This window comes from Leuciscus leuciscus (assembly GCF_965113295.1).
Source record: "Leuciscus leuciscus genome assembly, chromosome: 22".
In the NCBI taxonomy this organism is placed as follows: Eukaryota; Metazoa; Chordata; class Actinopteri; order Cypriniformes; family Leuciscidae; genus Leuciscus; species Leuciscus leuciscus.
Window position 1 is genome coordinate 2,942,752 of NC_138746.1, and position 23,077 is coordinate 2,965,828.

At 37.4% G+C, this 23,077-nt stretch overlaps 1 protein-coding gene across 4 annotated transcripts in view; it reads right to left on the reverse strand.

The window, feature by feature from the left end:
• Window positions 1-23,077, reverse strand: part of LOC309486125 (signal-induced proliferation-associated 1-like protein 2) — a 153,103-nt gene that overhangs the window by 78,046 nt on the left and 51,980 nt on the right. For all 4 annotated transcript variants that reach the window (XM_082153280.1, XM_082153281.1, XM_082153279.1 and 1 more), the window contains exons 2-4: window positions 7,513-9,276; window positions 2,809-2,942; window positions 1,501-1,689 (exon numbers count right to left, since the gene is read on the reverse strand). In XM_082153280.1, coding sequence (XP_082009406.1) covers window positions 1,501-1,689; window positions 2,809-2,942; window positions 7,513-8,902 — 1,713 coding nt within the window. In that variant the 5' untranslated portion in view covers window positions 8,903-9,276. The remainder of the gene's footprint in view (window positions 1-1,500; window positions 1,690-2,808; window positions 2,943-7,512; window positions 9,277-23,077) is intronic.

Sequence of the window (23,077 nt, forward strand, 5' to 3'; positions counted from 1 at the left end):
GACCATAATGAAACATTATTGAGAGGGTGGGATTGAAACGTCTCTATCTATAAAATAAAATGTAATTTTGGCTATATTCGTCCGTCCTCATTCACATTTCCACTCGAGGTTGGGAAATCAATGGGCGACTGGAGCTGTTATTGATCGAACTATAACATGATATTGGCTGATTTTCTCCCTCAGAACCAAGACGACCATCTGAATCCATGTAGAGAGACGCTTCATGGGAAAAACAGCTCTACCTATGGTGCCTTTGAGACCCACGAGACCCAGTGCATGTTGATTTTTAGTCATATATCCATGCACTATTTTCATTAACACTTTCAGAACTGCTGTGTTACAGATATAACTCAAGATTTGTGAGAAACGATGCACATTCTTAAAGGCATCTTTACACCGCCAAGTTAAGGCTGCTCTGTGCCTGCACAAAATGCAGTGTAAAGATACAATGCTGCATTAAAACCAGACTAAATTATGGCTGTTGTGGTAAAAATCACAATAGAATAAGCAAAAAAAATCTAATGTAAAAATGGTAAAGATTCAGTCACCATATTGATTGACCACTACAATGAATGTTGCTTATTGCTATAAAACTTAAGCAAAAGCAATATAATAAAAGACATTATGCATTAGAGCTACACGATTAATCTAAATAAAACCAAAATGATCATATTATGAGAATCAAATCACAAAGGCATTGCATTTTAATTATATAAATATATGTTCCCTACCTGTGGTTTTCTGTCTAAATACAGGTTTGATGGTTCAGTGTTTAAAAAAAAATTTTTTTCATTGAAATATTACAATACTATTTCTTATTTTGTTTTAATTTAGTACATTTTTTATATTTTATTTATTTATTAAAAATAAATAATAAGAATAATAATTGTTATTATTATTATTAGGAGTAGTTGTGGTAGTAGTAGTAGTAGTTTTATATCCATATTGATCTGTAATCACTAAATAAAGCAAAATTGTGCAGTCCTACAAACAAGCAGAACAAACCTGCATTATTTTTTGGCCCCACTTTATATTAAGTGGCTTTAAGTACTATGTACTTATTGTGTTCATGTTGTACTGTAAAACACTTTTGCTGCTATTTAGGTGTGATACGGGTAAGGTTAGGGTAAGGTGTGGTTTAAGGGTGAGTTAAGGTGTAAACGAAGGGTCAACAGTGTAATTATAAATGTAATTACATAAATTAATTACAGCTGTAATTACTGCTGTACATGCAGGTGTTTTTAAAATATAAGTACAATGTAAAAACATATATGTACACAATAAGTTCCATTGTATCAAATTATTAATTTCCATGTTAGTATATAGTAGTTAAAAATACTTATAAAGTGGGAATTTTTTTTATTTTATTTTTTTATTGCATACGCTTTTTCTGAGAAAAATTGCTTAAAGATTTTTTTCCCCAAATCGTGCAGCCCTACTCTGCATATCTGAATATCGTTTACATAACATGAGATTTCAGCGTTCTAGACGAGTCCTCACCCCCTGCTCGTCCAGCTTGAGGAGCTGCTCGGGGACTTTGGGTGAGTTGAGGGCCAGTCGAAGGCACTGGATGTTCAGCTCGGGCACCACGTACTCCAGCACCTCCTTCAGTGGGAGACCGCGGGCCATCCCGTGCCTCGCCGTGGATGGCACAGCGTCCTCCAGAATCGCCCCACGCAAGGTGGTCAACTGAGGAGGGCCAGAGAAGGACAAGAGCTCTTAGTGTCTAATCTAATCATTACACATGCATTAAACAGCAAGGACATTTTCCAGCCTCAAACAATCAAAATCCTTATTATCCGATGGCTTAATATTGTCATACGAGTATGTGACCTCAAGTACTTATTCTTTTTTTTCTTAAAAACTAACAGGATTCTTTCAATTAAAAATATGTATTGATATATTGGGATATCAAGTTTTTGTCAATGAGATCTTCCCCCTTGCAGGAGATTCGAGGGCGCGAGTCTCGACCCTTTTATCTGCACTTATAGAGTAAAAGCCTTTTATGCTGAATTCTCTATTATCTCTTTAAAGGGTCATTCTGAGATTTTGAGTCATTTGAGCATCTATGGCATGTAGGAAATGACAAGAGGCTTCATAATTCAGATTAATTGTGAACGAGCGCCATTAGAAGCTGAAGATCAAAGCCTAAGGTTTAATGCGGTGGAGAAAAAAGAATCTGTATGTGGGCATTTGTTGATTTACTGTCCTCGAAAATTATAATAATAATAATAATAATAATTCAGCCCATGAGAGAAAAAAAAAAAAAGGAAATTATATTTTGCATAAAGAATTGTATAAGTTTATTTTAGGACCCTTAAGATGATCTGTCCCAAATTAATAAATACCAGTAATTAAACAAGTAAATAAGTACATAAATGAATAAATAAGAAAGCAAACAAACAAACAAACAAACTTATACATAAATAATTTAGAAAATGACAATTTCATGATTCTATCATTAATAAAATTATTAGCAATTGATATCGTAGGGATTTTTATGAATATTGCCAATGCAAACCAATACATTTTCAAGCTTGTAAGTATGAAAGAGGGAGGGTTTTACCTCTTAATATTAATTAAATGCTTCCTTTATTTCAGCAGGCAAAACTTTAATTATTTAAATGTCCAGTGCGACACCATTAGTCTTCTAAAACTACTAAAAATGGTATTGCAATTAGGGCCATCAATCCATTAATTTTTAATTACACATTCATTAATCCAATTAAAATCAAAACTAATTATCAATAGTTATTTAAATCAATATCTGCTGAGAGATTCATGTCCATTTGTCGAGCGCTGGCGTACCTGACTCGTCCTGAAGGTGACCCGATAGTTATACTGCGATGCCTCTTTGTCTTTCCCATCGTCCAGCTTTTCTCTCCGCACGCTGATGGCCACCGGGCCCAAGTTCTCATCCACCCCGAAGTAGTTCTGGTGCTCTGGGGGTTAATGACAGGAACGAGAGGAAGATATGAGGTCAGGTTCAAGAAGGACAGATAACACTTTCCGGGAACACCCTATAAAGCGAGTGAGAGACTATTAGAGCTGTTTAAACTCTTCACAGCCTCTCTAGTGCTGGTCATGCTGAGGAGACACTGCACACACACACGGGAAACTACACTGAGAACCGTCTACAGACCTTCTTATCTTAGGATTCTGGCATTGTGACATTATTAATTATTTTTTTATTTTTTTAAATAAAGCAAGCAAGTTTATTTTAGGACCATTATGATTTTTGCATTTTGACATACAGTGTGACATTATTTTCATGACAATTAAGATCATCTGTCTCAAATAAATAAATACATAGAATTTTACTATAGGATTTTTTGCATTGTGACATTGGATGGATGGATGGCACGGATGGATGGAAGGATGGAACGACAAAACGATAGATGGATGGATGTATGGATGGATGTATGGATGGATGGAACAACAAAACGATGAATAGATGGATGGAATGACAAAACGATGGATGTATGGATGCATGTATGGATGGATGTATGGATGGATGCATGTATGGATGGATGTATGGATGTATGGATGGATGCATGTATGGATGGATGGATGTATGGATGGATGGATGGAACAACAAAACGATGAATAGATGGATGGAATGACAAAACGATGCATGTATGGATGGATGTATGGATGTATGTATGGATGTATGGATGGATGGAACAACAAAACGATGAAAAGATGGATGGAATGACAAAACGATGGATGTATGGATGCATGTATGGATGGATGTATGGATGGATGGATGGATGGAACAACAAAACGATGAATAGATGGATGGAATGACAAAACGATGTATGTATGGATGGATGTATGGATGGATGGATGTATGTATGGATGTATGGATGGATGGATGTATGGTTGGATGGAACAACAAAACGATGAATAGATGGATGGAATGACAAAACGATGGATGGATGGATGGATGATGGATAATGGATGGATGGATGGATGGATGGATGGAACGGAAAAATTATGGATGGATGGATAATGGATGGTTGGATGGACAAAATGATGGATGAATGGAACGACAAAAACATGGATGATGGATGGATGGATGGATGGATAGATAGATAGATGGATGGATAGATGCTCTTGATTTTGGAGTAAAAATAAAATAAAATAAAATAAAATAAATAAAATAACGGCAAATGTGGATTATTTTAATATGGTGCTATAATGGAGAAAAAGGTCCTAGTTATCTGTCATGTCTACATGGCAATGATGTCGTCTGGTCCAGGGAGCATCTCCATAGATTTTCACAGAGTCCCGCAGACACATTAGTGTCATATATGATCCATAATCTCTGATTTCACTGAACCACAGGAGTCCGTCAGAGATTAACAGGAGAAATAAAGCCCGCCACAGACGAGGCTTAACCTCTTTCTTTTTGATATCCTTTTCAGTAAACCCCTTTGTAGACAAACATGCATTTGGACACAATGTTGAAAACCTGAGGCCAAAATTATGCAATATAACAGGCAATGTGTACTAAAGCATGGCTTAGCGGGAAAAACATTAGGATAATGTGTATTGATGCAAAACACACACATAATAAAATGGGACAACAAAGAAATTAGCAACAGCTCAAGTAGTGTGTGGGATCCTGCTGATGGCAAAACACGAAAAACAAATACAACCTTATTCAAAGTTACGACAGCAGAAGCGAACTGCATGATGGGAGAGATCTGGAAATGTTCAACAACAGCCCTTAATCCAACTCAAATCCAGAGGTGAACGACAACAAACACTCTCACCAGTGTCACGTCATCTCATACACACTCATGAGGGTGAAGCTGCAGCGAAGAGTAAAACACTGCTGAATTCTTCTCTAAAACACACTTTAATAGAACGATAAAAAGACATCAGCTTGCCCATCACCAACAGGAGGCCACGATGCTTAACAAGATGAAGTATTAATAACATTCATGCATTAATGCAACCGTAGTGTAAACCTTCAGTAGGCATGTCACATCTTGCCTCCTCTCCGATCACGCAGATCTTGGTCACGAAGAGAGAGGAAGTTAATGGAATCAATGCTACTCCCTGGGTGATAAAAGCATCATGGAAAAGTAAGGTGTGAAAGGGATAGTGGCTCTTGGGAGAGACATGTTGACAGGTCTGTCCTTCTCAGGTCCGGTAGAGACGCTGATGGGGTGATGAGCAGCTATAAAGGTTAAATGGACTCTGACTGTTAGTTTGAAGTCGGGAAAGTCAGAGAGTCAAAATAAAATCAGTATCTGTCTCACAAAATGCATTCCATTTAATTCAATTTCAAGCCATGCATTAAAGTCATGCATTCAATTAAAGGTTATGCATTATATTTAATGCAATTTAAAGTTATGCATTCAATTTGATTTAATGTTAGGTTGTGCATTCAAGTCATGCATTTATTTTTAATTCAATTTAAAAGTTATGCATTCAATTTAATTTAAAGTTAAGCATTTAAGTTATGCATTCAATTTAATTCAGTTTGAATTTATCCATTCAACTGAATTCAATGTAAAGTTATGCATTCAAGTTATGCATTCATTTTAATTCAATTTGAAGTTATGCATTTAAATAAAATGGGATGTTTGAGTGGATGAGAACCTTGAGAGGAAACCAAATGTATTTTCTTTCTTGACAAATGTGTCATTATTTGTTATTATTGCCTTTATCTGCATTGTATTATTCAGCATTAAATTACTGTTAACCATTAGCAATATATTAGTAAATTTGCATTACCTGCAAGTTACAGTATAAGAATAACTAAATACATTGATTTGGCTATTAGTTTAGAATTAATGAAGAGCCCATACATCCAAAAAAGTTGTTTGAATAGGGTCCATTTGGATTTCATTTCGACTTTAAACTCCCTCCCTCTTTAAACGGCACTTAAAATATATAGTTAAATGCACAAGACTAATCAGTGTCTTAAATATAACCCTGTACAAATGGCGGCAGCTCCGCTGCACAGAGGAAATTGAGCTCTTCTGCTTGAAAGGTCTTTGGCGACACGGCAAGGCGGATGATTATCTATTTCCCAATAGAACGAGCTTGCTAACATGATTTATTGTCATTTGAGCTGAGCTGTAATTCGCTCATTCGCTACGGCTGGAAAGCCCGTGAATGTGCAGGACACAATCGCAGCTTTCACCCACAGGCTGCGGCTCATTATTCAGCGTAGTCAAAGGAAAGAAACGAATTTCTGCATGGCAAGAGGTGGAGCAGCTGTTTTCCAGAGCTTAGGAATGGGTAACACAATCCTGTCAGGACTATGCAGATGTGCAGACATGCAAAAAAAACAACAGTCTGACTCTGACAGCCGCTGACACCTTCTCAGTCAAACACCAATGACATTGTGCAGGATAAGTCGAAGTATCGTTTGCTCGTTCCATTCCCAGACACGCTGAGGTGTTTTAATGAAGAGCGGTGGGACCGCGGTGTGAGGAGAGGGTCCCGTCTCACCTCTCGCCATCACGGCTCCTCGGAGGGGAACAGCTGCACCTCACCCTGTCTATTCTCACATGACAAATCACAGGCCAAAGACAGGCGAACATTCTCACACCTCAATCCATGCCACAAGCGTTTCTCCTTTCAGAATGTGTAATAAACATCAGGCTTACAAAAAACTGCTATTGTCTCAGTCCCTAAATCACCAGAATAGCATCCAAAAGGAGAAAATATTAACACTGCAAAAAAAATTTATTTTAAGTTTGTAATAAGTATTTTGTACTATTTTCGAGTTGAAGCTAAAGTTCACCCAAAGAAACAGAAATGATTTACTCACTCTCAGGTGGATCACAATAGAAGATATTTTGATGAAAAGTTCCAAACATCATTAAAACCAATTGATTTTCATTGTATAGAAAAGTTGGTCATACAGGTTTCGAATGATATGATGGTGAGTTAATGAGGTAATTCTCCTTAAAATATCTAAAAACTCTTTAAATTTACTTGAAAGGCAACACTGAAAGAGATATTTAGAATTGTTTTCATAGATGTGTGGATAATATGAATGTATTTTATCTCACTGAACTGGCTTTTTTTTTTTGTGTGTGTGTGTGTGTGTGTGTGTGTGTGTGTGTATTTTATTTAGATTTTTTCACTTGTATCTAAACTACTTAAAAGCAAGTGAAATTAGCCGAAATGCACCTAAATTCAAGAGAAAATCTATGAAAACTCTTATTATTATTATTATTATTATTCAGTGTAGCCTTTCAAATGAATCTATATCATTTAAATTGTAAGTTTTTTTTGCAGTGTAACTTACTCATCTTTTTTGGGGGGCACTTTAGTTTAGAGTTTTTACTTGGGTTTTGTAATTTAGTATAATTAATAATATAATAAGTATAATAAAGCAAAGCAAGATCACAAACAATAAAACATTTGTTTTCTTTGGAATAACATGAACTGATGAATATTCTAAATACAACATGGAATGAAAGATTTCACGTTGCAAACAAGAATCAACTCCCATTTTTCATGCAAAATAATAACAAGGCTTACCTCTCCCATAGAAAAATTTGTGGTAATAATACGCTCCCAGGTCGATGTGCTCGATGATGTACCGCTTGACCTTTTCACGGTGGATTGCCTGGCTTTCCCGTGGCACCTCCAGTACAGACACACCAGCATTGGTACAGTGGGAGCTCAAGGACGACTCGAAAGAGCAGTTTTCTCCTCCAGCACTGTAGTTGGTGTTAGTGGCCCTGGAGAGAGAGATCCTCCTCTCCCCCTCTCCACCAACCTCATTGCGAAAATGCGGGCAATTGAGCACCAATCCATTGCTTTTCCCATCCCCCTCATCCGCATCCAGGTTCTCCTTGGGATTGAGGTCTTCCCGACTTCCCAGTGGCGATTCGAACATGGATGCAGGTCCTGTATTATTCCCACCCACCTGTCCACCTCCTGGGATTTGGTACTGCGAGGCAGCAGAAGCTCCGGTTGTGGTGTTTTTCCTCTGGTTGAGGCTGATTCGGTTTGCCACCGCTTCACTGATGTTAAAGAGGACGCTCTGGACGTCATAGTGAGCAAAGCATTTCTGAAAACTGAGCGGCCGGCGGTCCTCCTGCTCGGTGGAGAGCCGTAAGCCATCGTTCTCGCTCTTAATAGTCCTCAACTTCCTGAAGAGCGAAGTCTCGGATGACTCCGACTTGAGACGATGCATGAAAGACTTCTCTCTTTCTCGGCTGTAGAGGAGTGAGCTGTCCACGTAGTCGTAGCCCGAGATTCGGACGATCTCACCGCGGGCTATTTGGGCGGCGGTCTGCAAGCTTGGGGAGAGGGTTGTGTCGTAGCGAAGGAGTTCTGGGAAACCGGCAGGCGGGGCGCTGCGATGGTCCAAACTGTCAATCCGGTATCCTCTTAACATGGTGAAGAACCCTTCATTCCCGAGACCCTGGCGGTCAATAGAGGAAGTGCTGCCGTATTCCCGATGCAACGAGGCACCGGTGTTTGGGTTGACGGCGTTCTGGTCCAATATGTCCTCCGCATCAATGTCGCTGATGGTCACGTCACTATTACTCCGCTGGCGAATGGGATAAAGTCCCTTCAAAGGGGATCGACTTAGAAGGTCACTCAGGGAATATTTTGTATCCGAATACTCAGGCTCCATTGGTGCTTCGCCCAAATCCGTGACCTCCACACTTTGGTCTGGCTGCCCGTTCTGAAAGGCCATGATGACGCTTTCGTAGTTGGGTCCGCCTCGGCTTTCCCAACCCTCCTTTTTCGGGGGCCAGTCCGTCACCCTGGCTCGCACCCCCATTTTAGGCATGGCGGGCGTCCCGTTCGTTTTACCACCCCCTTCCAGCTTGCCCTGTGTGTTGGTCGCTGGATGTCCCATACTCTCATTCAATGCTTTCAGCTTCCTGGTAAACAATTCCTCAGATGACTGCATGACGTTAGAGAAGCCCTCAAGCGATGGAAGGTTTGTTTTATCGTCGATACCCACGGCTCAAGCTCATATCCGTCTTGCAGCAGCTTGGGAAAGCGAGAACTCAAGTCCCCTTATCGGTTACATTGTCATAGGTCACCCATTTGAGTCCCAGGGCCAGCTATCTCAACTAGCTTAAGAGTTGTCCTAGAGTCCACATGAAGGGGTTCCTTTCACTCCAAGTCCATTTCTCTTCAGGAGTGACCAGTTTGATGAAAGACAGGCAGCATTTGGGTGTCACGGACGGCTGGAGCTTCAAGGAGCAGAAGGGGTCAGCTGAAACAGCTTTCCTTTCACAGAGCTCAGCTAATTTAGGACGACAGCTGGAGGAGAGCGATCTGTTGGGAGCAAGGAGAAAAACAAAAGCACATTAAGGCATCTCACAGAGAGAACAGCAGAATACATTTATTCAGACACTCTTCCAAGACAGTGGGATGTCTTTCTCAAAACCTCCTTATGACCACAGAACAATGTAAGACTGTTAGATAAGTGGCAGGGTGTGTACCGCAAAACAGGCCTGATGACTCCTTCAACTAGGTCTTCTCACAAAGAGACTATTTACAAATATTAATGTCCATTTCTTTTTGCTTTTTTGCTTACTTGTATTGGCCAAGAATGGGTTCAAATCAAGAGAACATTCAGTGGTTTTCAAACTGGATTATGCATTAGGCAAGGAGAACTCTTTATTTTCATGTACTGTGTGTGTGTGTGTGTGTGTGTGTGTGTGTGTGTGTGTGTGTGTGTGTGTGTGTGTGTGTGTGTTAAAGGTTCCCAGTGGGGACTCCAGCATTTGAACTTCTGCTACCATTTGTGGGTTGGGAAGGTGCCACTGATGACCTTAATGGGGTTTTCATGTTCATGAATATCGTGCGAATGCCACATTCATGCATCCTGGTATAATGTGCTATACAGAATCATGTAACATGACCTGACATTGCTATCAGCACACAAAAAAATCTGCTAAATCCATTATATAGCTTGACCTACAACGTAAAATGCATGACCCTTTTTTCTGAACAGAACTACTAATTTTCATTCTGTTTTCCCTAGGCCTAAAAAATAAATAAAAAACAGGAACAGGAACAAGGGACAATACATCCCATCTTCACCGTGTTCACCTTCTCCCACGGTTCAGTTTCTGATGTACAGCACAACACCACTGAGAGGTTAACATAGAGGTTACAAATATACATAAAACAATATATAGGCCAGTGCTGCATGTTGTTATTTTAGCATTATGCAAAGGTTTAAAATGCCTTTTGATTTGATGACCTGCAAGTGCAGGTTTGACCCAAATTCACAGTTGGTGTACATAAAATGCAACTAGGATTGAGAACACTGAATTTGGAAGGGAGATTGCTGCCCTAGTTGTAGTTTTTGGATAAAAGAGTGTCTTCAAATGGTTATTTTTATTACCATGAATTGATTGAAAAAAATACCTTGCATGTAGAATAATCAACTGAATAAATGCATAAATCACAGTATTTGCCTGGAAAAGCCCAGAAATTAAGATAAATTCAAATAAATTAGATGACTGAGGCAGAATAGATAAAAATGTCTTTAGAAATCAAAATATTGTTTGAACAAAAGCCTATCAGAGACCTACAGAAAACCATTTAGCAAATCCTTTAACTGGGTTTGTCTTTAAGAAAAAGCATGGTATCACATAGTGCTTTGAAAAATTATTATGGTGATGAAATCATGCTAGTACTAATACATTTTTGTAAGCAGACTCACATAAATTTAAAAAAAAAAGAGAAAGAAAACGTAAGATTTTATATATTATAGCTATATAGAACAGCCAGCTTCATGACTGCATTGGTTAACTTGCATTGAGTTTTCCTACAGACTGTACTGTCCTTAACAACAATTCAGGAGAGCAGGATTTTGGATCCCAGTGATGTAACCTAACTAACAGTTTTCACACTGAAATGCAGCAGCAGCAAAAGTGCTTCCTGAAATAACTTCATTAAATGAGACAGGCTTTTCTGAAAGGATGAGCAAGGACAAAAACAGAGGGGCTCTGATTACGTAATCCCTTTTCACATCGACACAATCATTAAGATACACACACACAGACACACAGAAGGGTCACTGTGGAAAAACCCCGTCCCACAAAACACTCAAGGACTATTGAACTGTGCCTAAAAGTGTCTCCTTCAATCTAACGAGCTTCTGAATTCCAGCAGAAAGATCCTTCACCGAAAGCTCCTTACAAATCTATACATCTCAATCCAAATGATACCTTAAAGTACCAGTTCATTGAAGCAAACCAAAACCCTGGCAATCACTTCCAAAGGCTTTTTGTGGAGGCCTCAATGTTCTTATGTTCAAAGAAACCTAAAAATAAAAAAATAAAAAATCACAAGCAATTTATCATACAAGATCTAATAATGCAATATTGCTAAGGCAAAGATTCAAGTTTAATCTAGTTAGAGTCGTGCGGAAACTAGAGCAGAATTATAAACTAGGGATGCAATGATATTAAAAATCTATCAATTATTTTAATGGCATATTGTGAATGAATGAATGAACAAATGAATGAATGAATGAATGAATGAACGAACGAACGAACGAACGAACGAATGAATGAACGAATGAACGCATGAATGAATGAATAAATGAATGAATCAATGAACGAATGAATGAATGATATTACAAATCAATCAATTATTTTAATGGCATATTGTGAATGAATGAACAAATGAATGAATGAACGAATGAATGAATGAATTAATTAATAAATGAATGAATCAATGAACGAATGAATGAATGATATTACAAATCAATCAACTATTTTAATGGCATATTGTGAATGAATGAACAAATTAATGAATGAACGAATTAATTAATTAATTAATTAATAAATGAATAAATGAATGAACGAACGAACGATATTAAAAATCTATCAATTATTTTAATGGCATATTGTGAATGAATGAACAAATGAATGAATGAATGAACGAATGAATGAATGAATGAATGAATGCATGAATGAATGAATAAATGAAATCAATGAACGAATGAATGAATGATATAAAAAATCTATCAATTATTTTAATGGCATATTGTGAATGAATGAATGAATGAACAAATGAATGAACGAATGAATGAATGAATGAATGAATGAATTAAATTAATAAATGAATGAATGAACAAATGAATGAATGAATGAACGAATGAATGAATTAATGAATAAATTAATGAATGAACGAACGAACGAAACAATTAATGAATGAATGAACGAATGAATGAAACATTAAAACTAAAATCAAATGTTTTTTTGCAAACTGAATTTTGCCATGATAAATGTATAGTATGAAAAATGGATATTCATCTTGAGGTTTGCTAGAGATTACACAATTATAATGTACTATTGGCAGATAAATATATATCCAATAATGACCAATAATATAAATTATATAAAAAAAAACTACTACTGGCCAATAACTGACGTGATCCTGACATATTGTTCATTGCTAGTAAAAATGCAAAAATGTAAAATAGGCAAGTGCTCATGGATAGTGGTCGACCAATATGGATTTTCTGATGGCCGATGCGATGGCTGATGGCAATACAAAAACACTGGCTGATAAATGTCAGCATTGGCGATATATTGGTCAACAACCACAGTCAAGATGCGTCTTCAGGAGTTTCTGTCTTCAGCAGATCAGATGGATGTTTCTTGTTCACCACAGAGAAACAGAGGGAGGAAAGGCTCTGGAAAGTGTAAACATCTGCCACCTCATAAACACGACATCAGGGTGGTCTGAGAAACGATGAAGTCCATCTAGAACTCAGACAGTGATAAATGTTCTCCAGCGTGTCGTTCTCTACAGGGATCCCTGATTGCAGCACAACCTGGTGGCGGTCAGCAAAAATATATCATCCCTGTGACCTCTGACCTGCACAGGGTTTGTTTTGTGACTGGGGCTTATGTGTGTGTGTGTGAAGGAAGCTGATGATGGGAGGTCTGACACACGCACACACACACACAGGTCTTTAATGAGAAAAACTCAGCAGTCATTATCTTTGGTCAACCTCCAAGGCCAAAGAAATGAAACTGGGGAGAGGGGGTGGTGGCTGCGACACTAATTATAGCAATGAACTCATTTTCTGTCTCTGGCTGGGCCCTTTTTGTGTCTTTTGGAGCCGTTTCGCCAGGTCTTAAAATAATCTTTTGACACGGTGGCCTGATTAGAGGCTGTGTGAGTATTAATGTGCCGTCACCAGGAGAACCCGGTGCTGTCAGCCTTCTTTAAAATGATATGGCACTGTCAGCTTCAGACGTGATCGCTGGAGCCGGGGGAAAATATTATAAGCACACCATGTTCAGAGCATTTCCACCATTATTTTACACTTGCCAATCATTTAATGCACAGTTAAAGCTGTTTTTAAGTTTCATTTGTTATTTTAATCTTTTTAAATGAACCTTATTTGCACATGATTATTCATAATAACCCACTTTGTAGACATCGTGGCATTGTAGAGGCGACTTGTGCATCGACAAACGCTGTCATTTTCTTAAATGATAAAATCTAATTATTATTATGGGAGTTTCTATTGCAAAGATTGAGATTTTATATGCTTTGGATATGCTTATTAGAAAGGTTTGTGGGAGATTTGAGCTCATAAATATACATTTTTGTATTTGTGTTGAGTAAAAAAAAATAAAAAAAAATACAATGCCACAGATTTTTTTGTGTATTGCACTTTTTAACGCAATACAAGACGTCATACATGCAGGGCAGAAAGAGCTGAATCCTGTGATTCTCTTGAGGTCATTCCAAACCTCCTCATCATCCAAACCGGCTCTGACAGGAGAGCTGTGCTGCAAAGTCAGGACACCGGGAGAGAGTTTAAACACGCTGCTTTGGTGTTACACTGATAGGATGAGTGAAAACCTAACCTAAGATCATCTCCTGACTAAACCCACCAAACACAACAACCCTAAAGCCCCGTTCACACTACCAGCGAAAGGCAGCAAAAAAGCGACATGATGCAGTTCGTTCAAGAGCTGGTGATTCCCGGCGACACAAGCGACACTAGGCGCGTTTACATTACAGATTTGCGCAAAACGCTTGCGATTTTTTCTAAATGTCGACAAAAAACGATTGCGAAATGACGGCGTTTTCATTAACGATGTTATGCGACTAAAACTTCATTTTTTCCTCTCGCGATCAGTAAAGTCATTCCAAAAACCATGGTAACGGACGGTGGTAGGTTTATGTAGCCTACTAATCCCAGCCACTGCACTAGCCATTATTATTATTAATCAAAGGAGATGTATGCGTGTTTTCCAAGCATTAATGGTAAGGAATGACCCCTTATACTTGTGAGCGGCACATATGAGGTGTTTCTGGATGTTTCTCACTCATTTCTGCTTCGAGGTCTTGATTTTGGCATTTATTTGAGGTTTAGAATCCAGTATTCCTGTAATTCTTCTGTCTTTTATGAATTTAATAAAGAACTCTGTCTCGTATCCTGTCCAAACACACCGCGTCATCTACGTCAGGTGACCTATAAATGCACAAAAACTGTTTCCATTGCAGTTTTGCGAAATATTTCTTTTTCGAATTGCCTGAAAAACCACCTCATGCGAGCGGGAAAACTTTTTTGTGATAAATGGGAGTTTTTGCGAAAATTACGTGTTTCCATTGGGCGTATTTTCAATTCGCAATTTCAATGTGCGCAATTTGAAGGGTAATGGAAACGCGGCTAGTGACCGTCAGCCAATTTTCAAGGCTAGCAATAGTGAGCTTTGAAAGCATAAGATCCCACCCTCCCCTCAGAGTCTTGAAAGGCATGCCTCCTTAAATACATGAACGTGTAGCAGAGACGACGTTAAACTACCACGTCTCAAAGCACATAATATTACAATAATAATGAACATAAACATGAACATGTAGAGCAGGAGAGACTGCGTTTAACTACTTCATGTCTCAAAGCACATAACATTACAATAATAATGAACATAAACAACTTAAAGAGCTCTGACCTGTACCACCTGACTGCTGCAGATTCATTTCGCCGTTGATAGTTGCAATTGAAACGCATAAATTCGAGTCACGAACCGCTCCGAGTATAACGTCACAGATGTCCATCTCTTCCAAATTACAGTAGTTATGGTGTGAATGCAGCACAAGCTGGATGTCTTGGTTCATATATACACACACACACACACACACACACACACACATTTAGACCACTTAACTTAGTGATTGCTCTCAGGATATGAAGATACTTTCAACCAGCATAATAAAAGAGAACAAATTTCTAGAACAAAAACCCTGCCTTTAAACAACACTCTCCATAACCAGACACCTTACGGCATGAAAAAGCACTAAACAGCTTTCATAAATAATAAATGGCTGAATGTGAAAATGAGGTAATGAAACTATTCAAGCAGGCCTTCCTTTTCAAACTCAACTAAAAATGTACGTCATTTAACCAACAATGTTTATTTTTGTCCTTATTCAGGTTAAATAAAGAGATCACAGCCTATTATCTGAGAACACGAAATAACACACACACACGAGCAATTTACACCTCGCTCAGGACTATTTTTCTGGCTTCAATCAAACTTCAAGGGCCGTTTTTTTAACCTTGAGGTGATACGGATGGCGATTATTAAATTCCTCACACTCGCGGCCCAAAAAAAGAAAGAAAAAAAGCCTAGTAACGGTAACCAGACACTGGCATCTCTGGTTTCATAAACACTCGTATTTCTGCTTCAACGGAGCAGTTCGCAGCCTTGAAGGGGCAGATTAATAGTGCCATGAAAACGTGCCAAATCCTGTCAACAAAATCCAAGCAATTAAACCGTTAAGCCAGTTAATGTGTTGCTTTTAAATGTAAGAGTTCATTAGTAGGTTCTGGGAACTCATTCTCATCCTTCTGACGGAGTTATTCTGAACGGTGGGTGTTTGTTTGGGTCGAGGGCCAAGTCGGGCCATCCCGAACACGGATCCAAACGGCCCCCTGAAACACACCCTTTCCTTTAATCTGCGGCTCATAACTCAGGGCTCTCGACGGGGAGGCGTCCACCACAAGCTGACACTCAAATTAGCACCAGCGTGCGGGTCTGGACGTTACGAGTCTATAACCTCCTCTGTAATAAGACGGGCCCCCGCATCAGACGGGCTCTTTGAGGCCTGCCACGGGCACCGCTGGGGATTTAATAGCCCGTTTTTGTAGGGGAATCACACCCTTCGGTGATCAACAGTTGGTGGCTGAAAGAAATTTCCATTTTGTGCGACAAGGGAGAGCGACCAGACCCGACTCAGATCAGACAGGCAAAGAGATGCTGATAATGTGTCCTGAGTGGAAATAAGAAAATGAGCAGAGAGTAAAAGACTAAAGCGTAGAGATAAACCAAAAAAGAGAAAAACATCTGGTGTATTTTAACATCCTCAAACATTGGCATGGAGGGAAAAAGCAGTGTGCATTTTAAAACATCCAGCTTTTGTTGGGTCGAGTGACAATGTGCATGATGATATATTGATGGAAAAACTGACATGGCACACACCTCTCTTGAAGAACTCAGCTGAAGGCAACGTCATGAACTATCTAACGTCTGTAAAAGCATAACGCAGTCAAAGTTCAAACGCAGTAACAGGTTAAGTCAGCATTTGCATTTTCTCATGCATTCAAGTCCCCATTGATCGCGCTCTTAGTGCATTATAAAGAGCAGTTCCCTACGCTTTTGCAATGCTGTGCAAATAACCAAGGGTCACTTTTCATACAGCTGATTTAAAAAAAAAACAATTTTTATGGAATATCTGTAGAATATTCTAGAAATGTATCTTGTTTTTTTCCAATTAACAAGATCTCCCCAATTAGGGGAGACACCCGAGGTGAATAGGAAAAAAAAAATATAGATATCAGCATGAAACTTCCCCAGTTGATTACTGACAAGACAAATATATTTTGTATTACAAGTTTTTAGAATATTTATGTTTAAATATGCAAATTGGGTAGTGTCTCATTAAATATGCACTAATTTGCATATATTTCCAAAAGATTAATTCTGAACATTGGATAAAGCCACATTCAAAATTCTTATTTCATTTTGTTGACATGTTAGAGTCAAAGCTTTTTACAGAGGGGATTTTGGATATCTCTTTTTTTATCACTCCATTAATCAGAAAAAACTGTCAACAGCCATAAAAAAGCCCCGTTTTTAGGTATAAAATGTTGTATAAATCAGAATCTGAATGATATATGAACAAACCCCTCAGTAAAAACCTTAAGAATATAGATAGGAATACAACTGGAAAGTTTGGTGTGTGTAAGAGCTGCTGAAGTGGAGATTTCTGGCTCAGAGTATGAGAAAAAAAACATTTTTGAGAAATCGGCCTTTAAAATTGGCATCAGCCAATGAGATTTCGCTTTTAGAGTTAAATGCCCCATTGTACTTTCACGATTAGTTGCTGATAAAAAAGGAAATGACCATATTTGGATATCCGACAACATTGTACAGGAGAGAGAGAGCTTTCCATCGGTGTATGTGATGACAGGGTGCAGACAGCGATCGTGTTGATTTGCAACGCCAACTTTTGTTGAATTTAGGAGAAATCTATTGACGCAAATAGACAAAGTGTACTAAAATAAAGACCTAAATGTGTATTTTGGACTTTTTTTTTTACCACAAGTCTGAAAGAAGACATGTTATTGAAGACAAATAGCCCAAAATCTCAAAATTGGCCAGTGAAAAAATAATGATATTTTTGCCTGCCGTGTCTCGCCTTAAGTTTCCACTGTCTGTATGTGTGTGCGTGTTACAATGCAGCAGCGCATTAGTTAAGAAAAGGCACTTTATCTGTAAAATAAACTGTTTAAAACATGCATTCACATGCATCAATATCGAGTCTCCAGACGGTATAAACAAATATAACTTGTGGAGTGCTCTCGGAGTATGCATTTATTTGTGCTTTTAACTGATGGAAACGGAGAGTAAAAAAATTGACATAAAATATGTTTTATCCTTTGCCCCCTCTATAGGACAGCATCAGTATTACAGCCAACGTAGCGTGAGTAACTAGCTATAAAAATGTCAAGAGTTTAAACTTTAAAGCAACACCAAAGCACTTTACCTCTTCGGTCCCCCTACAGGTTGGAAGAGGAATTGTCCATTACCACTGTCAGAAATAATTTAGCCTACCGTCGCACACATGCTATTTGTTTATCCAGCACCGGCTTTGGAAATAACAATGTCCACAGACAAGGTAGAGTATGTTGCATGATTTTAATGAAAGTATGATGTATTGCGACATGAGAAACGGCAATTATTTTTATATAGGCTCCACCTATCAGCTATAGTAACGCTTGCCGTAAAGCAAGTCAAATTTGTAGTTTCTTATGTCTCATTCGAACTACAGATCCACTACAGATCCACGCAAACTTGCATAGTGCGGTTATAGCCGACAGAGGGTCGCAAAGCGAATGCAGACGTGCCGTTCACCGTTACGAGTTGATGAACCACTGAAACCATTCTGGAAACATTATTTTAAGGTACAAAAGAATCTTTGGTGTTGCTTTAAATAACATGTTGAGCAAGATTATTCTTAAACTGTTGCTCCACAAAGGCTAGAAAAAAAACACACTAATTTAAACTAACGTCCACTATGGCAATGCTGAGAATGCAACATCTGTTTCTCTTGTGTTGAGTTCTGACATATTTCCAAACACAACACTGTAAAACCAAGCTTGTGCATCTAGAAGCACTGCTATACTTGCATAGATTCTTGGTTTAAAAACGAAACAAAAAATAAAGTAATGAACATTTTAAATTCTGATACTCGAAATACAAAGTTTTAGAGCCAAAGTATCCTTTATCCTTGGCGTTCATGTCAACTGTTTGCCCTTGAGCAGCTGGAACAGTCCTCTCTCAAACCCCCCGGTGCCTTCCTTCTACAGAAAATAGAAATGGGCTGTTAGCAGAGACATCTATCCACGGCACAAATGAAATTGCTGGCCAGAAGCCCATATTAAAGCACCCGTCCCTGAAGATACGGCACTTTTTCCTTATGTATCCGACAATCCTTCCCGGAGACCTGTTGCTGGAGGAACCACATCTCACAGCATGGGTCATTCACTGGAGAAACACTCTATATGCTCTTAAGTAGCAGCAGTCAAAAACACAGAACAGAAGAAGAAGGAAAACCTTTTTCCCCATTCAATATGACTGTATATTAAAGATAAGATAAGATTTTATTAAAATGCATATTATAAATATTAAATCAATAAAGAAATATATTACTATTGCAATAATACTACTGTTGTGTACAATAAAAAAAAACTAATAATTAATAATGATAATAATGAATCAAAATACTATATTTTATAAAAAAAAAATTTTTTAAATATGACATTGCGATTATACTATTGTACTGTAAAGTAAAAGCAAGTACTTCTTATAAATAATTGTATTAAATTTAATAATAATTATAATAAGTATTCAATTATTCAAAATACTATTTTTATTGACATCTAAATTATCAATTTAATCAATAAAGAAATTCAGTATTTTACTATTGCAACAATACTACTGTACTGTGAAATAAAAAAACAAGTATTTAATAATATATTAATAATACTTACTATTATTAGGATTGTTAAATTATTAAATTATTATTCAAAATATTTATTTTATAAAAATGATAAAAAACAAATAAAATATATTTTATTATAGCAATTTTGTACTGTAAAATAAAAACAAGTTCTGCATAAAAATAGTAATTAATATTAAAAAAATATTTTCATTTTATTAACTTCTAAATTAAATAGAATTATTTTAGTTATTTAATGTCAAAATTATAACAATTAAATGAATAAGGAAATACAGCATTTTATTATTGCAAGAATACTGTGCTGTAAAATAAAAAACAAGTAGTTCATAATAATAATAATAATTTTATTTTACAGAACAACAGTATATAGTAAAATACAATATATAGCCTATGTATGGTTGTCTTAATTTCTTTACTTTCAAGCATTAAACTATAGAGCTTTCATTTTTGCAGAAAACAGTTGTGAGACTTCTCTTATATTAACAGATTCATACACTACTTTAATTACAAATTTAAATATTAAATAATATTTTTTATAATATTTAAATTGTTTTATTTTGTTATATATATATATATATATATATAATTGTACAGAAATCCATATAATTTCGATAAAAAAAAACAAAAAACATCCCTGAGCAGTCTTTATGAAGACAGTGATCTGACCCAAAGCACAAGGAAGTGCTGTTTACTGCAAATAAAACAAGTGGCAGATCCATGGAGACACTGAAGAGGGAGAAACACTGATAGGCTAGAGTTCATTTACGCTTTCTAACAATATACGCCTCGCCTTGAAACAGGACAAAGTGCAAGAACTGACTTCTGACTCCATGATGCATTAGAACATCTAAGGCTCCTGTATTCAACATACAGTAATGAGCAAAGTCAGAAAGAGATTCAATAATGTTTCCAATCCACTTATATATGATGCTTTACAATCCTCACTTGTGCATACTATAGGTTTAAGTGTGGCATAATCACCTTGATGCAAACAAGCAATATGCTTATGCTATTCAGGTGCTCTAGTTTATGCACTTCTGAAATCGTAAATCCAAAACAATCCCCGTACAAACAAGTACTGTATAAGGTAAATAAATATGGATCATGGAAATGCGCAATACTTGAATGAGGTTTCTGAGGCTCTGAGGTTTAATCTGTAACCCATTTCGGGTTGTGGGCTGAAACTGCATCCAAAAACACACAAATTAAATATATCATTTCAAAACCATGTATTTCAGAAGCACCCATGGCAAGAAACCGATATCAAAGTCATGACTGGGTCTGTTCTCATACCCTTGACTTTGATCTTGTCCAGCTGGTGGAACGGTTCAACAAACCCGTAGCGTCTCGCTCATGTTTGTTCTTGGCCACTGTAAAGGAGACATCTGATGGCTCAAGCTCCTCGGTGGGACTCTTCCAAATCAACCATCTGTTGTGTCAGCGTAAGAAAAGCTCTCATACAGAGCTGATGTGCCTCAGCGGGCCTCCACAATACACCAGCACCACACGCCAGCCATTACTGCACGCTCAAACCCTCCGCCGGCCGGCACTATAATGGCAACCTGTCGTGCAGCGAGTGCGAGAGAGCACTTTACTCGAAATGGGGTACAAAACTGGTTCAGAAGTCCATTTCTTCTCTTCTTCAGCAAAAATTCAGTGAAACGAGGTGCTTATCCGTCAGAAAATTGTCAATCTCAAGAGCTCAAACTAAATATAACATGAGCTGGTTTATTTTACCCGTGTTTAGCCATTTTTTGCAATTAATATAAATATTTATTTTTTATATAAATAAAAAAATTATATATAATTTATATATTTATGCATGCATGTATTATATATATGTGTGTGTGTATGCATGTATTATATATATGTGTGTGTGTGTGTGTGTGTGTGTGTGTGTGTGTGTGTGTGTGTGTGTGTGAGAGAGAGTATGTGTGCGTGTGTGTGTGTATGTATGTGTGTGCGTGTGTGTGCGTGTGTGTGAGAATGTATGTATGTATCTATGTATGTATATGTGTGTGTGTGTGTGTGTGTGTGTGTGTGTGTGTGTGTGTGTGTGTGTGTGTGTGTGTGAGTGTGTGTGTGTATATATATGTGTGTAAATATATGCATATATATGTATTTTTTGCATACAATTTAAGTCAAATTTATCTTATTAAAAATAATGTAACAATTGAAAGAATAACATAACAAAAGTTATAAATAAAAATAAAAGAATAAAATAAAAGAATAAAATGTTTTATGGTGAGGTGTAGCTATATTGGGACTAAATATCAGTTTGTAGTTATGGATTCCTCAAATTAAGTGAACAAAATCAATAATGAGTTAATTAAAATTATTAAAAAATAATTATTAAAAATATTTGTATCAGGCAATTTTGGCCATTAAAATGAATTAAAAATAGTTCACTATGATTAACTCAATACCAAGTCAACAGATTCTCCATACAAAGGGGATTTGAGCTTCATTCTTTAAAACAAAATCTATGCCAGTAAAATCTGGACATCTGAAAAACTTATGAGGCACTGACCCATCAAAGAGGACAGCGAATGCCCATCAGAGCTGTGAGAGTGTTAATGTGGATCTGTTAAAGTGCAGAGGTCATGGTGGGAACTTTTCACTTGTGTTTTCTCACCTCAGGTCAGAGGAAGTGCACTTAGTCACCGCACAGTCAAACACAGTCAGCGGAGAGTGAAACCTTTGAAACATCTTCACAAAAACTTTTTATCAAAAAAATTATAAAATCCTGCCAAGTATCATTATTACTAGTTGCTTTTGTCACGGCTGGTGTAGACATGGTGTTAGGAGTTCATGAACACCGAGTATTGAACTCATTCCATAACATATATGTGTGATAGACATGGATGAATACATCAGACTAAACCTCTGGCACTTGACCGTGCAAAACTTGCTGGCACACATTTACCATTTGTAAAATATTTTGTCTATCTACACTGAAGAAAAATAATGTAAGATTTACTTTTAAACACTTTTCGCTCAGAAACTTATAGTAAATTTCACAAATTATTATGGCAAGTAACAACTTAAAGGATTAGTTCACCCCAAAATGAAAATTTCCTAATAATTTACTCACCCCAATGCCATCCAAGATATCCATGTCTTTCTTTCCTCAGTGGGAGAGAAATTATGTTTGAGGAAAACATTTCTGGATTTTTCTTCTAACAATGGACTTCATTGGTTACCATCGTTTTTAAGTTATAATTTATAGACTTTTTACCTTCAATAGTTGGGATTGAGCTGATCAACAAACGGACAGGGAACTACGTCATCACGTTGAAAGGTCACGCCGGCGCCGGCAGAAGTACCGCCCCACTGTTTACAATGCAACCGTACGTAGGAGGATAGTTCAAATAGTATTGTTTGCTATTATATATATATAGTAATAGTATTCAGTGAATATGAATATGAATAGTATATGAATAACATTCTGATGAATATGAATAGTAGTTCAAATAGTATTGCCGGCGCCGGCGTGACCTTTCAACGTGATGACGTAGTTCCCTGTCCGTTTGTTGATCAGCTCAATCCCAACTATTGAAGGTAAAAA